The 22,010-nt window shown below is 42.7% G+C and overlaps 1 protein-coding gene across 2 annotated transcripts in view; it reads right to left on the bottom strand.

Annotated features, from left to right (window-relative positions):
• LOC147025135 (receptor-type tyrosine-protein phosphatase delta-like) overlaps nt 1-22,010 on the bottom strand; it is a 278,354-nt gene that overhangs the window by 166,712 nt on the left and 89,632 nt on the right. For both annotated transcript variants that reach the window (XM_085885801.1, XM_085885802.1), the window contains exons 8-11: nt 21,598-21,701; nt 14,563-14,819; nt 13,680-13,767; nt 13,020-13,217 (exon numbers count right to left, since the gene is read on the bottom strand). In XM_085885801.1, coding sequence (XP_085741927.1) covers nt 13,020-13,217; nt 13,680-13,767; nt 14,563-14,819; nt 21,598-21,701 — 647 coding nt within the window. The remainder of the gene's footprint in view (nt 1-13,019; nt 13,218-13,679; nt 13,768-14,562; nt 14,820-21,597; nt 21,702-22,010) is intronic.

Consider the following 22,010-nt stretch of genomic DNA (forward strand, 5'->3'; position numbering starts at 1 on the left):
GGAGCGAGGTGAAAGGTCGAAGGCAGGGGGTCAAAGATGAGAGAGCGAAGCCACGGGGCTTATATAAGCGACCGCGTTCGTCAAGTCAAGGGAGTTAAGACTTCGCAGTCGGTGGAGTTGGGAAGAAGAAGCAAGAAGGAGTTGGTCGTCGTCGTGTGCGTTGGAGTCGGAGCGAAGGGGTCGGAGCTGTGGAGAGGCGGCGAGGGCAGACGAGGGGGTGCTCGCGTCGTGCCGGGAGCTGCACACCAGGGAGGCCGACGGCGCGACCTGGCCGAGGTGGAGACGCTCGTCGCGGGACTCGAGGCAGAGTAGAAATCCTCCTTTCCCCCGAGCATCAGCAACCCCCTCCTGTTTCCCCCCCCGCGCTGAGATAGTGCGACCAATGGGGCCCCTTTCCCACCCCCTACCAGACACTGTCCGCGAGGCCCGCGGAGTTGAGGCACCATCGCCGCTCCGCGTCTCATCACCAGACGGGTAGGCCCGACCCGGTCTCGGCCTCAGGCCCGCCTCATCCTTGAGGGTTCTCTTTTCTTTTTCTTGGTTTTGGATATGTGTTGTCGGCGCCGTCTGTGAAGTAAAATTGTATAAGTGTTGCCGTGTGCTCGCGTAATCGGTATTAGATCTGCATTGTCGCATTTGCTTTTTGTGTAAAATTGCATTGTGTTTTTTTCCTTTTCTATGTGCTTTTTGTGTAAAATTGCATTGTGTTTTTTTCCTTTTCTATGTGCTTTTGGTGGAATTGAATATGTGTGCTTTCCGTTCATCGCGAATAAATGTGCTTTGTGTTGAACTGTTTCCCGCTTCGCTTCGTCATTTCTTTCATTGAATCCTCATCTTGCTTCACGTAAAGGGTTGGTAGTGGGCTGAATACGCCCGATAATTAATCGAACCGTCGAGGTCGACGAATAACACCGCTCGGTTATCCCGATAGTACGGAACGGGTCGCTTAAGTGGCCCGTGTCCGAAGTCGACCTGCGGCGAGGTGCGATCGCCTGGTCTACCCTCCGTGTGGGTACTTAGGTAGGTCGAATTTGGCGAGCAACCCTATCCCACGCGGGGGCCGATTGGCTCGATCGCGGTGAGACCGAAAGGTCCACCCGTGACTGGTTCCCAGCGTTAGTCCGAGAGGGTCATGACTGGATTGTCCGTCCGGTGGGCGACGTGCCGCGATTCGAGTTACGTGGCCGTCAGCACGCCGGCGGGCGCGAATACCGTAACAATATATATATATATATATATATATATATATATATATATATATATATATATATATGTAAAATAGAAATATATATGTATATATATGTATATATATATATATATATATATATATATATATATATATATATATATATACAGTATATAGCCAAGTAACACACACACACACACACACACACACACACACACACACACACGGAGGCGATTAACATCCAGTCCTTGTTAAAAAAAAAAAATTGCCAAGTAACAAACAAACAAGACAGGGGTGAAAACAACCTCCATCCATCTTCGGTGGTGGAGGTAAAAAATGTGAACAATTAACGTTGGATTAAAAGAATCGACCTAATAAAGGGAATTGTTTCGAAGAGCATGGAATAATGAAGGTAATTAAAATGATGGAATAGTTTGTCCAATATGTGTTGTTTTAAGAGGCAAACATAGCACAACCTCCAGAAAAAAAAAAAAAAATAATAATAATAATAATAATAAAAGAAGAGTGGTATGGTCGCTGAAAGAAGTATCAAAATGGACGATAATTTTCAAGTAATTTTTAAGTAGATGTGTTGAAGTGACAAAGCTGTTGGGGTTGCTTATGTAATTAATTATCATCATTCCAGCTGTTCCCAGCAGGAGCTGAAGCATAATGAGTATGAGGTTTATCTTGCCTCCAGTATATTTACTGCTTCCAACAAACATGAATCATCTCATTGGGTTCTCTTAATGCTGGCATTCTTTCCTGATTGTCCATTCTGAAAGTATTGTGCCAAACCATTTATTTCCTACCAGTTGAACACAGCACATGGCCAGGGTACATAAGCAGACATGCCTCGACTGTCAGAATCTTGCTTTGTCTCATGGACCAAATCTGAGTCCCGAAGGCATTGCCCAAGCCTCTATGCTAACCTCCAAGCCACAGAACCTCATTATGGATGGTGTTGAGTAGTTGAAGTGACAGCAGGAGGTGACTCCCCTTCTTTACAGAAGTGCATGCAGTTATTGAAGTAATATTTAGCTTTTTTTATTTATCGTCAGGACTTGCAAAGAGTGAAGCACTGAATGGATTAGGATGCTGGATAGAAAAAAGAAACATTAGATAAAGGGGGAAACAACAACAGCAGGGTATAAGGACAAAAATAGAGGGAGATGTGGACAAATAATGGGTGTGGTGAGGAATGAGACATATGGGGGGATGCATGGGGTGGACAAGATGGATGCAGAAGCAAACTCTCAGGAAGGTTGGGCTGGGGTGTGGGTGTTCATGGAGGGGGGGGAGGTTGAGAAGATCATGGTTTTGGATGGGGGTTGATCTGAGATGGTGGTGAACAGCTGTCTTGAAGATGGTGGTGAACAGCTGTCTTTCCTGGGAGGAAAGAATGAGATTGAAGAGAACGTGCAAGTTGGTTCCACAGGTGGGAAAAAGAGGAATGAATGAGTGGAGGTGAGCAGTGATTTTGGATTTTGGAAGTTTCAGCAGAAGGGGGTTGATGGGACAAAGTACGAAAAGAGCAAGAGCAGAGGGTGCAAGACCATGAAGGAGGTGGTTGGAACCATAAACATACTCAAGAAACAACTACATGATACAGAGTACCAATACTCTGGTTCTTCTCCTTCCGGACATCCTAATTCCTTTTGTACCTTATGATGACCTTTTTATAACCCCCTTCTCACATTAGCAGTGACAGCAAATCCAGTTTACTGTTCTATCTTTCCTCTCCCTCTATGGCCGACTCAATAACTTCCTATCACTCTTAATTCCTATCACTCCCTTTGCTACAAAGATTCAAAATCATCTGTCAAAATAACCTAATGGGACCGAACCTAATTTCATGCCCAACCGTTTTCTTTTGCCTGACCTCTTATTGTGCTCTTCACTATAATTATTCTGCAACCCCCCCCCCCAACCTGCCATTCCTTCTTTATTGTCTAATTTCCCATTGTAGTTACTCTTTGAGCCTTGCCATTTAATTATCAATTTAAGGGACACCATTTAATATCAGAATATCCAAGAATGTTTTTCTGAATAATGGAAATGGCCTGAGTTTGGATTAAATGTTAAGTTCACGAAAACACACAAGTAGTTATTAATAATGTTTAGGGGGGGGGGGGTGTTCCCATCAAAGCACTTGCTTCATATTGCTTCAGCACCAGATAAAAAAACAACAAAACACTGTGACATGTCTATTTTCTCTTTCTCTTATTACACATGGAAAATAACATGTAAATCATATATGATGATGATTCTATCACGAATCTGGGAATCAATCAGAAATGATGATTAAGTCAGAATGGTATTCATTCGTTAGTGATGAAACCAGCACAACAATACTGAGGTGAGGCTGTGCCGCTGATGGATGCACTCTTAAATTGGAGCAGGAATTTCGAATTTGGATCGAGTGTGGTCCACTCTTTTCAAAAGGTATCATTGGATTTTTTGACATCCTCAATGTGAACGCCAGCAGATGGGACAGCCGGCTTTATGTCTCCTCCAAAGGATAATGTACTCTTTCGTGGAAGAGCTTGCACACAAAAGCACCATGATAGCAGTTTATGATCCGATGGGGGAATTGAGGCCGAATTCGACAGCTTAAAGACGAGTGTGCTTATCCCTCTAAGCAATTACGTCAGCCCCAGGCACTGAGCTGGAGAAACAATAATAAATATCAAAGCCTCTATTAAACCACCAACCGCAATTTTACAATATTTTATACCAAGATTGTGAGCTTTGTTTGACAGGGCAATTTTCCTTATTTTTTTGTGGACAAGTAATATATAATAAAAATTTCAACTTCATCGAGTGATTAGTCAGGACATGACGTAATAATACAGGACTTTCAAAATGACGTATGAATTCTGTCGAGACCTTTTGAGCATATGCCTGGTGTTTGTTTTATGGTGAGGGTGGCAGGCTTTGGATCCCAGGGTCCTGAGTTCAAATCCTTTTCAGCTGTTCAATTAATACCAGGTGTGGTTAACTCGGCCTGTCATCCTTCCGAGGTCGGCAAAATGAGTGCCAGCATGCTGGTATACTGTGTCGGAGTGGAGACCCGTCCAGGATTGTGCCCAATAGCCAAGGAGACTGCTTAAGCATCACCAACGCTCTGCGCAGAGTATGGTCCCAATCTATCTCTATCTCTATCTCTATCTCTATCTCTATCTCTATCTCTCTCTCTCTCTCTCTCTCTCTCTGTCTCTCTCTGTCTCTCTCTCGTCTCTCTCGTCTCTCTCGTCTCTCTCGTCTCTCTCGTCTCTCTCGTCTCTCTCGTCTCTCTCGTCTCTCTCGTCTCTCTCGTCTCTCTCGTCTCTCTCGTCTCTCTCGTCTCTCTCGTCTCTCTCGTCTCTCTCGTCTCTCTCGTCTCTCTCGTCTCTCTCGTCTCTCTCGTCTCTCTCGTCTCTCTCTCTCTCTCTCTCTCTCTCTCGTCTCTCTCTCTCTCTCGTCTCTCTCTCTCTCTCTCTCTCTCGCTCGCTCTCTCTCTCGCTCTCTCCCTCGCTCTCTCTATCTCTCGCCTCTCTCTCTCTCTATCTCTCTCTCTCTCTCTCTCTCTCTCTCTCTCTCTCTCTCTCTCTCTCTCTCTCTCTCTCTCTCTCTGTCTCTCTCTCTCTCTGTCTCTCTCTCTCTCGTCTCTCTCTCTCCAGTCTCTCTCTCTCGAGTCTCTCTCTCTCCAGTCTCTCTCTCTCGAGTCTCTCTCTCTCTCTCCAGTCTCTCTCTCTCGAGTCTCTCTCTCGAGTCTCTCTCTCGAGTCTCTCTCTCGAGTCTCTCTCTCGAGTCTCTCTCTCGAGTCTCTCTCTCGAGTCTCTCTCTCCAGTCTCTCTCTCCAGTCTCTCTCTCTCTCTCTCTCCAGTCTCTCTCTCTCTCTCTCTCCAGTCTCTCTCTCTCTCTCTCTAGTCTCTCTCTCTCTCTCTCTCTCTCTCTCTCTCTCTCTCTCTCTCTCTCTCTCTCTCGCATATGTGCTGTGTGTGTGTTACAGTGAAGGTTTGGATCACAAGGCACATTGAACCTGCCATCGCTAGCCTCTGTGAAATCTGTCGTTCAAATAGTCTTTTTTAACATAATTTTCAGCATTTAGATGAAAGAGTGGAAATTTCAAAATGGTTTAACCATAATTGTTGTGTACCTGGACTCAAATCGGACTTATGAAAATATAAGTTCCCTCGCTTAACGAAGGTTCACAGAGTGAGGGTTCGTGACAACGAATGGTTTTATTGAAGACTATTATATTCACCACTTAGGCCAAGGTCACATTTGTCACGGCGGCCGTTGGGGTCTCCAAAATCTGCGGCCACTAGCAATTATACGGCGGCTGCAGTATTTCCACAGTCACACAATGTAGCAGTCACATATGTTTTTATTTTTCGGGTAGCCGCACGACGTATTTGGAAATCGTGGAGAACGAAAACGTGGGGGTGCCGTACGGTCTTTGATTTGATGTCGCACAGTGACCTTAGGGCGTCGCTGCGGCAGCCATATAATTTAAGGCAGACGCAAGGTAGCCTCAAGGTGCCCGCAAGGCGACCGCAGGGGGGCCCGAAGCCAAACATGCAGCCAGACGGATGGTAACGAGTGGGTATATATACCAGTTCTTTTTTTCACTGAAATAAAAATATAACAGTATATATAACTGAATATGCTATAACTATAATATACCGTGGTGCCCCCAGAATCCGAACGCCGCATTGTTTGAACAAATTGGAATCCGAACAATTTTTTCGAGAAAAATTTGCCCTAAAATTCTAATACATTTTAAAAAACTGAACACAACGTAGCGTTCATGTTTGTTCACATGTCTCCCCCACCTGTTCGAGCCACATCTTCGCGCTTTGTTCATTCAGTTCGTCGGTGGAAGTCTTCGTGAAAGCATCTCTCGTGTGTCGATCGATACTTTAGACCTCAGTCGCATTTGCTCTATGGCGAGGATACGGCGGCCGTACGCCCTCTGAATTGACAGAAACGTGCGGCGGCCGCAGAGAAACTGAGGTGGCCTCAGGGTGGCCCTACGCCGTATGGCTATATTTTACAGGTCGTAAGGGCGCCGTGGAATTATAATGCGGAGTTATAACTTTTTTCATTTGTACGTTCGCCGTAGAAATTTCGACAAGCCGAAACAAGAGAACTGGTAAAAAATATATATTAACCCATTCGTTACCGTCCGTCTGGCCGCACGTTCAGCTTAGAGCCCCCTGCGGTCGCCTTGCGGGCACCTTGTGTCTGCCTTTAAAATTCTATGGCCACCGCAGGAACGCACTAAGGTCACCGTGCGACATCAAATCAAAGACCCTATGGCACCCCCATGTTTTCGGTCTCCACAATTTATAAATACCCCGTGCGTCTACCTGAAAAATAAAAACATATGTGACTGCTACATTGTGTGACCGTGGAAATACTGCGGCCGCTTTATAATTGCTAGTACCCGTACATTTTGTAGACCCTCCGGCCGCCGAGCCAAATGTGAGTTAGGCCTTACCTCGTGTTTTCACCTTCATTTGTGATGTTTGTTTTTTTAATCATCTTGTGTTTTAATTAAGAACAAAAAAAGCAATCTGATCACGTGATGTGACGGACTGTCGGGCAAGGATTGAATTTCACAGCAAAACCGGTTGTAATTTGGAATATCCATGATTACGTCAGCCTGATGCGTTTGATGAGAGCGATTGTGGTTCTGCGGGCATCATGTTTGATGAGCTGCCCTGGGGGCAGCGCTTTCGCAGAGTGCACGAGCGATCGGAACCCAGACCGGAGCACGAGCCTGTGTGGACCTTTGGATGTGGTGATTGTACCAGTTTACATACAACACACCGCCACCGAAGGTCATTTACTCATCTTATTTTACCTTAAACATGGGGAATTTCAGTTTAAAGTGTCTTGAAAGTGGGTTTTCTTTGGGTAAACGAACGGATTAATTCACTCCATTATTTCTTATTGGGAAAATATTTTTGGAATCCAAACTTTTTGCAATCCGAACAGCCTCCCGGAACGAATTAAATTGGGATTCTGGGGGCACCACTGTGTCTAGGCAAACACCTATACTCCGATCTCTAGCGGTAGCGCACGGTGGACGCACGGTCGATGCAGACTGCCACGGAGGCCGTACGTAGGTGCACGGCGGGCGTAGGGGAACCGTGCGTCGACCCTGTGTTGCCCGCAGGTAGTCACACAGACCGCAAGGCCACCGTACGGCGACCATGGAAATAGTGCGGCCACCGTTATTTTTTGGGGGTTGGGAAAATTCATTTTTCATTGAGAAGAGCTTACGGCAGCCGCACGAATAACGCAAGCCCACCATGCGCACTACGTACGGTCGACGTGGAACACATCTACGTCATTGCTTGGCTTGTCCAATTGCTACGGCGAAGGTAGAAATGAAAAAAAGTTATAACTCCGTGCTATAATTCCACGGCACCCCTACGGCCTGTAAAATAATGCCAAATGGCGTAGGGCCTCCCTGAGGCCACATCAGTTTCTCTGCGGCCGCCGCACGTTTCTGTCAATTCAGAGAGTGTACGGCCGCCGTATCCTCGCCGTAGAGCAAATGTGACCTCGGCCTTAAAGAATATTTTCATTCGCTACAACGACGTAGCTGTCATCGTGTTATGGTGATTGTGCAATGTCACTTCTGTGGCAATGATAAATACTGTCGGACCCCGCTATTCACAAGTGATTTGCTCTTCAAAATTTTGCGAATGTTGGGGCATTGTTTAAAAAAAAAATATATATATATATATATATATATATATATATATATATATATATATATATATACATATATATATTTATTTTAAACATGGTCTAGGCTCGTGGAAGAGCGATGACACAAGCACACAACATAACAAAGGGAACATCCGGAGAAAGGGAAAACAACAACAACAACAACAACAACAGGGTGGAGGGAAAAAGTAGTCGTAGATGGACAAACAAGGGATGCGGGTAACAATGTGGGGTAAAGGCCCAGTCACACCTTGACGTTTTAGCCAGCAATGGCAACGTATTAAAATGTATGTAAAATGCTGGCTTACGTTGAACTTTTGATGTTTTTTTTTTAAAGATTCGGACGTATTCAAAACGACTTGGTCTTATGCATAACGTATTAGTAATGGACACAGAACGTTTCGTTGTGTTATAGATAACTTATACCAATGAATGCTGAACCTGTTGTCGGCCTTCACAACCTATGCCCAACGATAGTCTAACTTCGGCATAGCGCGCTGCACGCATCGCCGACAATGACGTGGCGTAGGTTATGAAAAGGCTGCCGCACAACGATTCAAATCATAACTGCCGCAGAAATGGAAGTGTCAACATCGCAGTCACACCTTGGCGATCTTGCCAGCGTATGCCGACCTCTGAAAAATGCGTCTAAAACGCTGGCGCACGTCGAATACGGTATGGGTAAGTTTGGTATGCGTGAATAGAATGCTAAAGTACGCTATCATACGTCGTATTAAATGGAGTACGTCTTGTAATTTTAAACATGTTGAAAATTTTACGATGTACTTGCCGTATGACACACGCTCCGCATGCGATGGGAATAAGTTGTACGCACGATATGCGATCGTTGACACACATCTACACACGTTACTTGAAAGGTACTCATAAGTCGAAACACGTTAAGGTAATGGTTCGTGTCAGTGTTCCAGACTCCCGGTTTTTTTTTCTTCAGTATGACGGTGTTCAGTGGACAGTGCGGTTATGATTTAAATCTTTGAGCGGCAGCCTATTAATTATATTATATTACAACCGCACTAGAAATCAAAGTGTCAAAATCACTATCATACCGAAGGAAGGAAGAAAAAAATAAATAAAACCAGGAAGTCTGGAACACTGAAGCTAACCATTACCTTGATGTGTTTCGACTTATGAGCACCTAACAAGAAACATGTGTTGATGTGTGTCACCGATCGCGTAACGTGAGTACAACACGTAACTCATAGGTTAGAAATAAGTTTTGGGTACGCTAAACATTACCTCGACGTGTTTCGACTTATGAGTAACTTACAAGTAACGTGTGTCGACGTGTGTCAACGATCGCGTAACGTGCCTACAACTTATGGCCAGCGTTATGCGGAACGTGTGAGTCATACGCTGGCATAAGTCTTAAAATTTCAAGCATGGAAAATTTGAGGACAACTGAAAAGTACAACGTTTAAAGCCAGCGTACTACGACGTATGGCAGTGTTTTTCAGCGTTCTCTCAATGTTATCAAAACTTACCCATAATGTATTCGACGTGTACCAGCGTTTTAGACAAATTTTACAAAAATCGGCATAAGCTGGCTAAAACGTCAAGGTATGACTGGGCCTTAAGGGAGAACACAAAGGGTGGACAATATGGATACAAAAGCAAAATTATCTTTGATCAGTTTGTTATTTTGGACAAGGTCTGAGGAGAGGGAAGAGGCTGCTGCCTGTCTCTCAGAAGGATGAGAGATGTCACAGCAGAGAGTAGAGTCATCATTAAAGAGATGGAGAGGATTTTCCAGAGTTTGAGATCTTTGATGAAGATTAGAAATAATATGGGGCCAAGAACACTGCCTTGTAGTACTCCAACCTTGACAGGGAGAAGAGATGAAAGGGTTCTGTTGAGAGCCCCGTGTTGTCTCCGAGGGAGGAGGAAGTCAGGAATCAAAGAGTGGATAAGATTCAATCAGTAATGATCAATGATTTTTATCAAATTGTGAAATGTGACCAAGAACCACAAGTCTCACCGTATCTCTCACAGTTTGTTAGGTGGCCAGGAAAAATATCCCGTTGTTAGGTGGTGTCCCGTCCACTGATGAGTGGTGAATTCAAAAGGCCACCATACTTGAAGCCATCTCCGACAGTGATCCAACCAGGAAGAACTTTAAAGTGCGCTGTTGCATAAGCACCAGGTCGTCAAGCAAGGTTGGAGAGTCCCCCAGACTGAGACTGAGGCAAAATCTGGAGTTCCAGTTGGGTCGAGAGGTTTCAAGGAAATCAAGTATTTTTTTTAGTGTTTTGAAGATGGTGGCTATGTTTATAGGCAGACATTTTGGAGAGTAAGGCAGGACGCTAGACTGTATCAAAAGCTCCAGATATGTTGAGAGAGACAGCCATGATCTTGAGGGCCTCCACCATCGTTGGGAGAGTAGAATCAGCATGTCCAAGGGAGCGTGACCAGGTCTGAATCTGGCTTGATGATCTGAGATGAGGCTGTTGGAGAAAAGGAATAATTTTATGTCAACTGCGATGATGGATTCCATGACTTTGCTGATGATTGGAAGCACAGTAAGCTAATTGAGTTGTAGTTAAGGGGATCCATTTTTGCAACTTTTTGTTGTAATGCTGTGATGTTGGCTCATTTCCAATTTCCCAGGTCAAGAGATATAGGAAACCAGTCCTAGAATGTAAAAAAACATTATTTTTTTTTTTAAATGCGAATACATGAAGCGCTAATGTCAAAGCAGGTCACACTTTATGACCCACGGATATGCAGGATCTGCGAATAGCAAGTCTGTGAATAGTGGTGTCCGACAGTACATTTGTTCCCCCCACCTCCCAATTAACTTTTTAATGGGGTGATTAACTTTTCAGAATGCTTGTGAAAAATTAACTTTTCAGAATGAAAGGGTTAAATATAACCATCTCCTCCATCACTTCCCGCCGCCGCCATCTTGTGCGGAAACTTGGATTCAATATCATTTCGGGAAGTGTTACAACTAAATTAACTTTATTATCATGTTACTCTCTCTATTATTAGGTCAATAATGTTATTATAATGTCACTTGCAACTAAAACCATCGTCATACCAAGCATATGGCTTTGCTTTTAGACCAAAACATTATGGTTAGGAAACAAAGTGTAATTTTTCCCAAAATAAATCATGGAAAATGAGCTTCTGCATCATGAAGCTTTGCATACCAAAGGGTTATAAAGGTATGTAACCCCTTCATTATGCGGGGGATACTTGCATAGGAAGTACGAGACATATCCGTGGATGAGAGGGCTTGAGTTCCCAGTATTTCCTATAAATGTAAGAGAGCGGCGGCACACACGCACACACTTCTCCATCTAGGCAATAGATGCTGAAATCGAGTACAATTTCTCTTGTGGCCTTGGATCCAAACAAAAATATATATATTTATAACAGCCTTCACAGCTCCCACCCTTTCCCCTCCCACCCCTCCCCCCAACCAACATGATTGAGCATAAACATCATCATTTTAGAAGTTGATATTAAACTTAATCAGTGGATTCACAAGCCTCAGATATGACTTTCCCTTTCAACCTTTCGAGATCAGTTCTTTGGGTGAGCTGAGAAAGTTCTCAAATTCTTTCTTTGGTTCAAACAGCACACCACTTTTCCTCAAGTCCCTTTCAAAATATTTTCGACTTCTTTTAGAAGCTATTGAGCCGTATGAGGTAACAATCCTTTTCTCGCACGTACAATATATTGTGACGTCCACGGGACTTGAACAGTCCCGCCAACGTAGAATGAGCCGAAACGATGGAGGCGGTTTATTTATTTATAACCCAAACATGGCGGTTCTAATCGCTCTACCGCAAACGGGACGAGGAAGGTGGCACGAGTCACTTTTCACTGAGTTGATGATGTTTATTTGTTTTTATTATTAACCAGAAATAACAAGACTCGGCAAGAAGAGGGATCCGGGGCGATTCGACGGGATGGTGTGGGATCGGGCGTGGGGAAAACACAGACAATTCCAATGAATATACAGATCTCAACCCTCTAAGGCGCCAAGTATACACACACACACACACACACACACACACACACACACACACACACACACACACACACACACACACACACACACACACACACACACACACAAAACGTAGGTATTTCTGGTTGTCAGGCTGGACCGTGGTGTGGACGCAACTGTCCCTGGATCAGCGTCGGACGAGCTGGCCTTGCTCTCATCAAGTGGGGGCAGGAGAAACCGTGGTGCTGTCGACCTCCTGCTCCTGGCCCAAGTCCGCTCACAGCCGCCAGGGAACCAGTTCTGGCGCCAAATTGCGAGCAGGAGAGGGAGGCAGGTCCGCCCGCCGTTCGACCCCGTACTCCGAATCAGCAGAACCCCAGAGCCAACCAAGGTGAGGCACGAGGCTCAGCAAGGCTCCAAGACACGATGAAGAACACGATCGAATCAGCACAACAACAAGTACGCTTCCCGCGCAACAGCCTCCACACCAAAAATACACGATCTTTTTGTCCCGATCTTCTTCCTCTTCCCTTTTCGACCCCGAACAGAACCTTTTTATCCTCCCGTCCTCGTCACTTCCAATCGAGCCGTTTTATTGGCCCACTGCCGTCGCCTTCCGCCAATCGTGATCACGGGGCGGAGCCATCCGCAGCCCTATCCTGTGACGTCACGGCCAGCCTCCAGGGACTACTAAAAGGGGTTTACACAGACACACTTACCCTATCCCGTGTCCCTATCTAATTACGTGACAATTATCATTCCCCCCTTGAAGAAATGAACATTTACTAGACAACTTATCACCACTGAATTGCTACTTATTACATCGAGATCCTGGTAAACTCGAACAGCATGGCATACCTAATTAAACATCCTAATTACCCTTTGAATGCATACCCCCCCCTCAAACGTAACAATATGTTATCATGACCCGTTGATCGCTATTGTGAAGGTTTTTTGTGCATATGTGCTGAGCATTCTGGGGTGGGTTACATCATTTTGAAAGCCTCGTATTCAATATCGTTAATAGAGAAATTCCACCCTGCTTTTAAATATGAGGAAATGTTTACCAAATCAAGTTTCAATGATTTTATCAAATTGTGAAATGTGACCAGGAACCATATGTCTCACCGTATCTCTCACAGTTAGTTGGGCGACCAGGAAAAAGATGTAGTCTCGTCCACTGATGAGTGGTGAATTCAAGAGGCCACCATACTTGAAGCCATCTCCGACAGTGATCCGGTCAGGAAGAACTTTAAAGTGCGCTGTTGCATAAGCACCAGGCCAAGCAACGTTGGAGGGTCCCACGGGCTGAGACTGAGGCAAAATCTAGAGGTCCAGTTGGGTAGAGGGGTTTCAAGGAAATCAAGTTTTTTTTGTTTTTGAGCGTTTTTATGAGAGTGGCCATGTTTATAGACCACTGAAAAAGAATGATCATACAAAGAATGATCATTCCTTTTGACCACCACATGCTAGCACATTCACAACATTGCCATGATAGGCTTTTGAGTGTAAAATATCTGAATTGGGATACAAAATATAAACTGTTCAGCCTGGCAGAGGTATGCCCTCCACCGAGTGCCATTCCAGTTCTGAATGTCGTAGATGGATCTTTGTTAATAAAAAGCATGGACATGCATATCGTATCGTGCAACTGTGCGAATGGAGATGATGTTTGTCTTTTTTTAATAGTCTGAGGTGGGGGCATGATTCGAAGATAGTAATATATTGTCAGAGATCATTCACAAACATACAGTTCTATCAGATCCAAGTATAAGCATAAAAGGATACCTGTTGGAGGGGCATATGATCTGGAGACCTCCAAGGAATCTCCCTCCCTCCAAGGATCTCCAGAGGTATTACAACCAGAAAGAATGAGCTGGAGAAAGGTAAAATAAATCATAAAGTTAAAGAGCCAAATGTGGTGAGAGAACTCCTCTGACATCTTACACCGCTACAAAGTTTTGCTGTACACATCGTCAAGTTAAGTTTTTTCCGGTCCTGTGACAAGACGACAACATCACATACATCGACTCAGGTGAAAGGTTCATTTTGATTCTGCCAATGGAGTTACAATGTTTGCTTCATTTGTTTGAGAAATTACAACTCATCTTGTCGTTGTTCAACGATGAAAGGAAATTCTCAATAAAATATTGATTGGACTTGGGATTCGTATGTTTTACTCTGCATCCGATAAAACAAACAGATCGACAAGGCCGAAATAAACATTATATTGTCCTGGGATTGAAAAAGAGTGGAAATCTGGCATAAAATAGTTACAATAGCTTCGCCATGTCATTGCACAGTAAGGTCTGAGAAGGAAAAATTAATTGTACTATTTAATTATGTGTACATTTTTCACGTAAGATGTCATGCTAGTGAGTGAATATGAAGTCAAAGATGAGTCGGATAACTCTGAGCTAAGTGGGAATTCAAAATGTTCCCAAAAATGAGATACAATTGTCCAAGAAATGCCAAAGTTAAAAAATAACAAACCATAAGCACATGTTAAAGTACAAGTAGAGTATACATAATTAGTTGTGATTTTTTAACCAATTATATATTCTCATATGTTAAAAAAAATAGTTGACATTTTTGGACAACTGTGAGAACTATGTCGTGTGCTACAGGTAATTTCACGGTGTGGTGTAATGGGATGTATAGTTGGATTTACCTTTCATGGTTTGTGTGTTTCATGCGGGGCATTCCTAAGTCTAGCATTCCACTAGTAGACAATGGCCCAATGACACGTGGCCGCCCAGGCAGGAGGTTCGGCGCTGTACGGATGCCCACAAATCCCAGTAAGCCCCCGGGTCCAGGCCCTGGTTCGGTTAGGACCAGGTTATACTCGGAATCAGGCTGCAGATCGACCAACAGTGCACGTCCTGATCGGCTGGAAATGGCCAGCTTTTCATTATCACCATAGATAACCTGGGAGGTATTTTAAAAACGGGAGCATAACTTTATTAATAAATAATCCAGTTTATGATATTGTGTGTACAAAAATCCCAACATGAATTACTGCAGTATATAAAAATTATAATTGATAACTTGTATGATATTGCATACTTTTTGAGAACTAGCAGATGTAACCATCAAAGGATGATGAGATAATATGGCATTTGAGAGGATGGGAGAGCCTTTGAAGAACAACAATTCCAAGATGAACAAAATAAATGAAGACAACAACAAGAACAACTAGAGGGGGAGCACTCGGTAGAGTGCAAAACCTCCGCCGCCAATACTGCTGGGTCACTTAAGTGAACCTGATATCCTATTCATTGCTGGTCAAAACGGATCAGACTCTACTGAACCACGATTGAATAAACTAAACTTGATCGACGCGCATGTAGAAATGCCAAAAAAAAAAAAAAAAAATCGAAATTTTTTTTGAAAAAAAAAGTTGCAAAATTTGTTTTTTTTTCCTCTAACAATTTTTTTTTTGGGGGGGGGTTGGAAATCACTTAAAACATGTAGAAATGCAAAAACAAAAATTCAAATATTTTTTTTATATGGCCGCCATAGCAGCCATATTGGACTTTGGACCAATTCCAAAATCTAATGGCCATACCTAATCCCCCCACCAAGTTTTGGCGAAATCCGTTGAGGAGTTTTTCCGTAATACTGTTTACAAACAAACAAACAAACAAACAAAAAGACGGGGGTGAAAACAGTAACCTCCGTCCATCTTCGATGGCGGAGGTTAACAACCATAATCCCATGCGGACCGTTGTTCATGAAGCTCTCTCTGCCCATTGGCATTGTTTGTCCTTTTATTCACATCAACAGGAGAAATAAAACAAAACATGTTTTACGTTACACATGATAATATAATTATACACAATGAAGTGCTGTTTCTATCGGTTCATCAGGATTATCGATTTCATAAATAATACCAAATGGAAACTTTGCAAGATTTCTTCAAGACGTTTGTCGAGTACATGCTCCAAGAAGGATAAAAACAAAAAAACAATGAGAACTTTTGCAATTTTCAGCTTTTTAGTTGATTTCAAGAATAAAATGCATTTATACATTTTTATTTGCACATAGTAAGACCGTCTGATTCTGCTAAAATATGTAGAATAGAATGACACCCACAAGAAGAGCTGTGGCATTACCCCTATAATTGTCACTTCATGCAATCCTTCAAATTGTATATGGACTCGCAGTGCCTTCCCATCGGTTCGCTGAAGGGTTTATCAAAAGAGAACACGTTGCATTTTACAACATATTGCATGTTTTCATCGTCAGGCAATTATTGATACAAGGGAGAATAAAATAGCACACATATATTAATTTTATTAAGAATGCAAACATACAAATGTAAGTTGGACACTATTACTACTTCAACAATGCTCTTCCACCAGACACCAAAAAAGAGACCCATGACATTGTTTCAGAATATTAAAAAAAACGACTGCAGATAAATAATACCACACTTGCCTGTTTGGCATATCGTACAGTCAAGCATCACCTTTTGACCTCATTACACACTACATTTCCTATAAAGTACTGCCGTGGGTGTGGCTGCTGTTGCCAGATACCACCTCCTGATCTATACTGGAATTCGGACTGATCGGAAAAGATTCTCAGGTCCTATGCATCTCTAACTCAGCTTGAAGTGACATGGAGCTGTCCATGTGTGAAGACGCTGGTGGGTAGCAAAACACCACAGTGATGAAGTCTTTGTCCCTGTCTGTTGTTAAGAGTCAGAGAAAATGAAGGTCTAACTGGGAACTGGCAATTAATATAAGCAGTCTAAAAGGCAGATGCATGTCAGAGAGGGGAAGAGAATGTCGAGGGAAGAGATGCATGTCGAGCCCTCTTCCCACGAGGCATCCGAGCCTCCAGAATATGATGTGACGCGGAACCAAAATCTATCTCGTACCATTACAGTGACCACCTCGAAGAGAAACATGATGGGAGCATTTGCTTTCAAAGATATCTTGTGCCGCAGCAGCCCAGAAAATTTATTGAATTGAGGAATCTAGGAAGATATAAAACTGCTTGAGCCCCATTGTCCACATAATCTACATTTATAATAAAGGAAGTATTAATCATATAGGTGCTCCATGATCTTATCATTTAGACAATCCACAACACAGTTTGTTGTGGTGAAAATAGTACATGCAACGAGTCAGTCATGAAATGAGTGATTAGCTGGCTGCTGCAACCCAATGTATCGACATGGCTGATAAGTGCGTCTTCAGAATTGACGGATAGCTGAGGTGGCAGATGTATGACATTATAAGGGGTTCTTCTACACTGGTGACTCATCCCTCTCCTAGCTCTAGAATCCAATTGCATATTACCTCATTTCATAATATATTGCAATGACCTCACACTGGCCTCCATCACCAGCATTCATTCTGTTGAGAATGTGCATTTTGGTACAAATATTATAAATAGGACCACTGAACCTGCAGGATATCTTGGCTCTGGTCTAATGTTGTCACCCAAAGTTGGTAGCATTCTCAGTGGTGGATGTGGACAGGAAGATTTTTGAAGGAATTTACATGATTTCCCCCCAAATTTACAAAGTCTGCCATTTTGACACACTTCCGGTCAAGTAAGCAGCATGACCTCTGCAATATACCATCACAACCCTGTCCTAATGTTGTAACCCAAACTTGGTAGCATTATGACTGGTGGGTCTGGAGAAGAAGATTTTTGAAGAAATTTACTAAGTCGGCCATTTTGACCTACTTCAAGTCACGTGACCGGAACGAGCTTTGCAATCCCCCTTAGCAGTCAGGAATGGGATGTTGCTGGCAAATTTCATCCGGATCGGCCCAGGAGTTTGGCTGGAGAAGTCAAAATAGGAGACGGATGGATGGACGGATAGTGCATGATGACAATACCTTATCTGGAATTTCAATACCAGACAAGTAAATAATTTGAAAATGCCTCCACAGAGGAGATCTGATTATGCAAGCATCAATGATGTTCGGCAGACATCCTCGGAAAAAAATTGGGAGAATTTGCCAAAAGTCACCTTCAAGAATCGAGATTTTACCACTGAGAAGGCAATAATTTGACATGATGTCTTCAAAGAATGATTAAGAGCTTGTAGGAGGTATCAATGACTCATCCCATAGGAGTGGGACTGCAGCTTCAATAATGTGGCTAATTGGATCTCATGGGGCTTTGTTGTAAGTAGATTTCTCATATGGAGGAATCGTTAACTCAAAGCGAGTGTGCACAGTTCATCCAAGCTTTAGAAGTATTTCTGCAATACCTGGTGGCAATCGCTGTGCATGGCAATTGCTGTGCAATTTTGATGTCTTACATAAGCAAGTACAGCATAAGGAAGAAACGTTTTGTGAGTCCCCCTAAGGGGCATCAATGTCTATATAATGGAAGGAAGTCCAGTATGTTGTATGTGCAGTGTCTTCAGAAAGTATTCACACCCCTTGGCTTTTGTCACATTTTGATGTGTTACAGCCTGAATATAAAATGGATTAAATTAAAAAAAAAATTGTCACCGATCTACACAAAATACCCCATAATGACAATGTGAAAACATGTTTTTCGAATTTTTTACAAATGAATTGAAAATGAAATGCAGAAACATCTAATTTACATAATTATTCAGCCTCCTGAGTCAATACATCGTTGAAGCGCCTTTGGCACTGATTGCAGCTTTGAGTCTGCTTGGTATGTCTGTATCAGCTTTGCGCATGTGTATTTGGGGAGTTTCTCCCATTCTTCCTTGCAGATTTGTTCAAGCTCTGTCAAGTTGATTGGTGAGTGTTGGTGAACAGCAATCTTCAAGTCTTTCCACAGATTCTCAATGGGATTCAAGTCGGGACTTTGGCTGGGCCACTCAAAGACTTTCACATTCTTGTTCTGAAGCCATTCCAGTGTTGCTTCACTATATGCTTGGGGCCATTATTTTGTTGGAAGGTAAATATTTGCCACAAGTCTGAGTTATTTTGCACTCTGAAGCAGGTTCTGAAGGATTGGCCTGTATTTAGCTCCATTCATTGTTCCCTCTATCATTTCAAGTCTCAGTCCCTGCCGTTGAAAAGCATCCCCATAGCATGATGCTGTCACCACCATGCTTCATGGGAGGGATGGTATTAGATGGGTGATGAGCTGTGCTCAGTTTCGTATGCTTTGCCTTCAGGCCAAAGAGTTCAATTTTTGTCTCATCAGACCACATAATCTTTTACCTCATGCTCTCAGAGTCTTTCACGTTCCTTTTTGCAAACTTCACGAATGCTGTCACGGACCTTTTTCTCAGGAGTGGCTTCTTTTGAAGCCTAGATTTGTGATGTACTGAAGAGACGGTTGTCCTTCCAGTGGGTTCTCCCATCTCAGCCAAGAAACTCTGTAGTTCTGCCAGAGTGGTCATTAGGTTCTTGGTCACTCCCTTACCAAGGTCCTTCTTGCCCGGTTGCTCAGTTTGTTTGGACAGACAGTTCTAGGAAGAGTCTGGGTATCTCCATATTCTTTGCATTTCCTAATCATAGAGCGCACTGCGCACTTGGGAACTTTCAACACTCTATAAATTATTTTATACCCTTCCCCAGATCTATGCCTCATCACAATTCTATCTCAGAGTTCTACAAACAATTCCTTGGATTTCACAGTCGACTTTTTGCTCTGACATGCACCGTCAACTGTGGGATCTTGTTTGTATGTATGTATATGTATATATATATATAAACAATAATCCCCCGTTTCTCGCGGGGGTTACATTCCAAACCTCCCCGTGCTAAGTGAAAATCTGCGATGAATGGACGCCTCCCCCAAAAAACGACTCGTCTGGTCTGGTCGGTTTGGGAGTGATCGGGTTTGAGGTGCCTGAGATCGACTCGTCTGGTCTGGTCGATTTGGCAGTGATTGGGATTGAGGTGCCGGAGATCGACTCGTCTGGTCTGGTCGGTTTGGCAGTGATTGGGTTTGAGGTGCGGGAGATCGACTCGTCTGGTCTGGTCGGTTTGGCAGTGATTGGGTTTGAGGTGCCGGAGATCGACTCGTCTGATCTGGTCGGTTTTGAGGTGCTGGGTATGAGCATTGCTCGTCCAACGGCGGCAAACCTTTTTCCTTCCCGAAGCATATATGGAGCACCTTAACCTTCTCCTGGAGCGTCAGGACCTTCCTCTGGTGCTTCGGTTCCTTGCCAGAAGCCTTAGAAGGTGCAGGGCATTTGGGCAGCATTGTGGGGCTTGGAGAAAAAAACGTAGAAAATATTCGAAGTTCACAAGTGAAGCTTTGTCTCGTGCGTTGTCTGACTGGTCGAGCGCCACGCGTTATAATTCATTGCTTAAATAATTTATATTTTATATATTATTACCACAATGTACCGGGGGGAATCCGCAGAAAAAATTAGTTACGTTCCAAGGGAAAACCCGCGATGAACCGGGGGCGCGATAGGTGAACCGTGATAAAGCGGGTGTTGACTGAATATATATATATATATATATACACATATATATATATATATATATATATATATATATATATATATATATATATATATATATATATATATATATATATATATATATATATATTTATATATATATATATATATATATATATATATATATATATATATATATATATATATATATATATACTATCCCTGTGTCGCAAGAGGCGACCAGGGTTGCGTCAGGAAGGGCATCCGGTGTAAAACATGTGCCAAATCACGATGCAGATCATATGGATGATCCGCTGTCGCGACCCCTAACGGGAGCAGCCGAAAGAAGAAGAAGAAGATATATATATATATATATATATATATATATATATATATATATATATATATATATATATATATATATATATATACATATATATATTTTTATATATATATATATATATTTTTTTAAATATTGTATGTATGTATGTATGTATGTATGTATGTATGTATGTATATATATATATATATATATATATATATATATATATATATATATATATATATATATATATATATATATATATATATATATATATATATATATACGTTTGTATGTTTGTTGAGCCTGGTGTTGGCGCAGTGGTTAGGGCAGCGGCTTGGGATCCAAAAGGTCCTGAGTTCAAGCCCCGTTGGGCCACTGGATTAATCCACCAGGGGGTTGACTCAGCCTGTCATCTTTCCAAGGTCGGCGAAGTGAGTACCAGTATACTGGGCCGGTGTATACCCCGGTTAAAATAGGTGTACCATATCCCTGTGTCGTAAGAGGTGACCAGGGTTGCGTCAGGAAGGGCATCCGGCGTAAAACATGTGCCAAATCACTATGCGGATCATATGAATGATCCGCTGTGGCGACCCCTAACGGGAGGAGCCGAAAGAAAAAGAAGAAGAAGAAGAAGAAGATATTTGTTCGTATGTTTGTATGGAATTTTGAGCCAAAAGATGCAGTGAACAATTTCAATGAAAGGTCAAAGCAAAAGGAAGATATTTTTGAAAATGAAGTCATGACATATGAAGTTCCAGATTGAGGTAATGTTGAACATAATAAAGGCATCTCAGCCTGCGGACATAAAATTCCACCTCAACAACTCAACTGGTCTTAACAAGCCCAATGTGCATGAAATGTAAAGAAAAACAGATTATACCAATCCAAAATTACACAATCTAAATCCTTGGATGATGATAGGTTCAGATAAAAATATATAAATATGGGAAGAAGGTATTCGATTAGGTGAACAGTAAGCCAGGTCTAAATGAATTGCAGAATTTGTTTCCAACCTGGAAAAAATCTGGGAGATTTTCCGGCTCCTTCACGACCTCCCAGGCGACGAGCACAGCTGATTGCATCACTGCTTGCACTCTGAAGTTTCTGACAAAGTCACCTAAAAACATCACACATTTCACGCAACAGTCTCCCAGGCAGTTGATATCTTCAGCTGGCAATTTATTTATATTTGTAAGTCTCTGCTAGTTTATTGAACTGCATATCGATCTTAACGTCCCTGAGCTACACCTTCCTATTCTACAACCAGCTTTGTACAACAACCAGCCTCCACTCATAACATTCATATTCAATGTCCGTTGTCTTTTTCTGTCATTGACCTGGATTACTGGTCTGAATCGGCAAAACAAAAAAGTTTTTGTCAAAACTTATGCAGACGACCTTTTACGCACATCACTTGCAGGAAAAA

The sequence above is a fragment of the Eptatretus burgeri genome, chromosome 6, assembly GCF_056783735.1.
Source record: "Eptatretus burgeri isolate ZD-2024b chromosome 6, Ebu_testis_v1, whole genome shotgun sequence".
Classification (NCBI taxonomy): domain Eukaryota; kingdom Metazoa; phylum Chordata; class Myxini; order Myxiniformes; family Myxinidae; genus Eptatretus; species Eptatretus burgeri.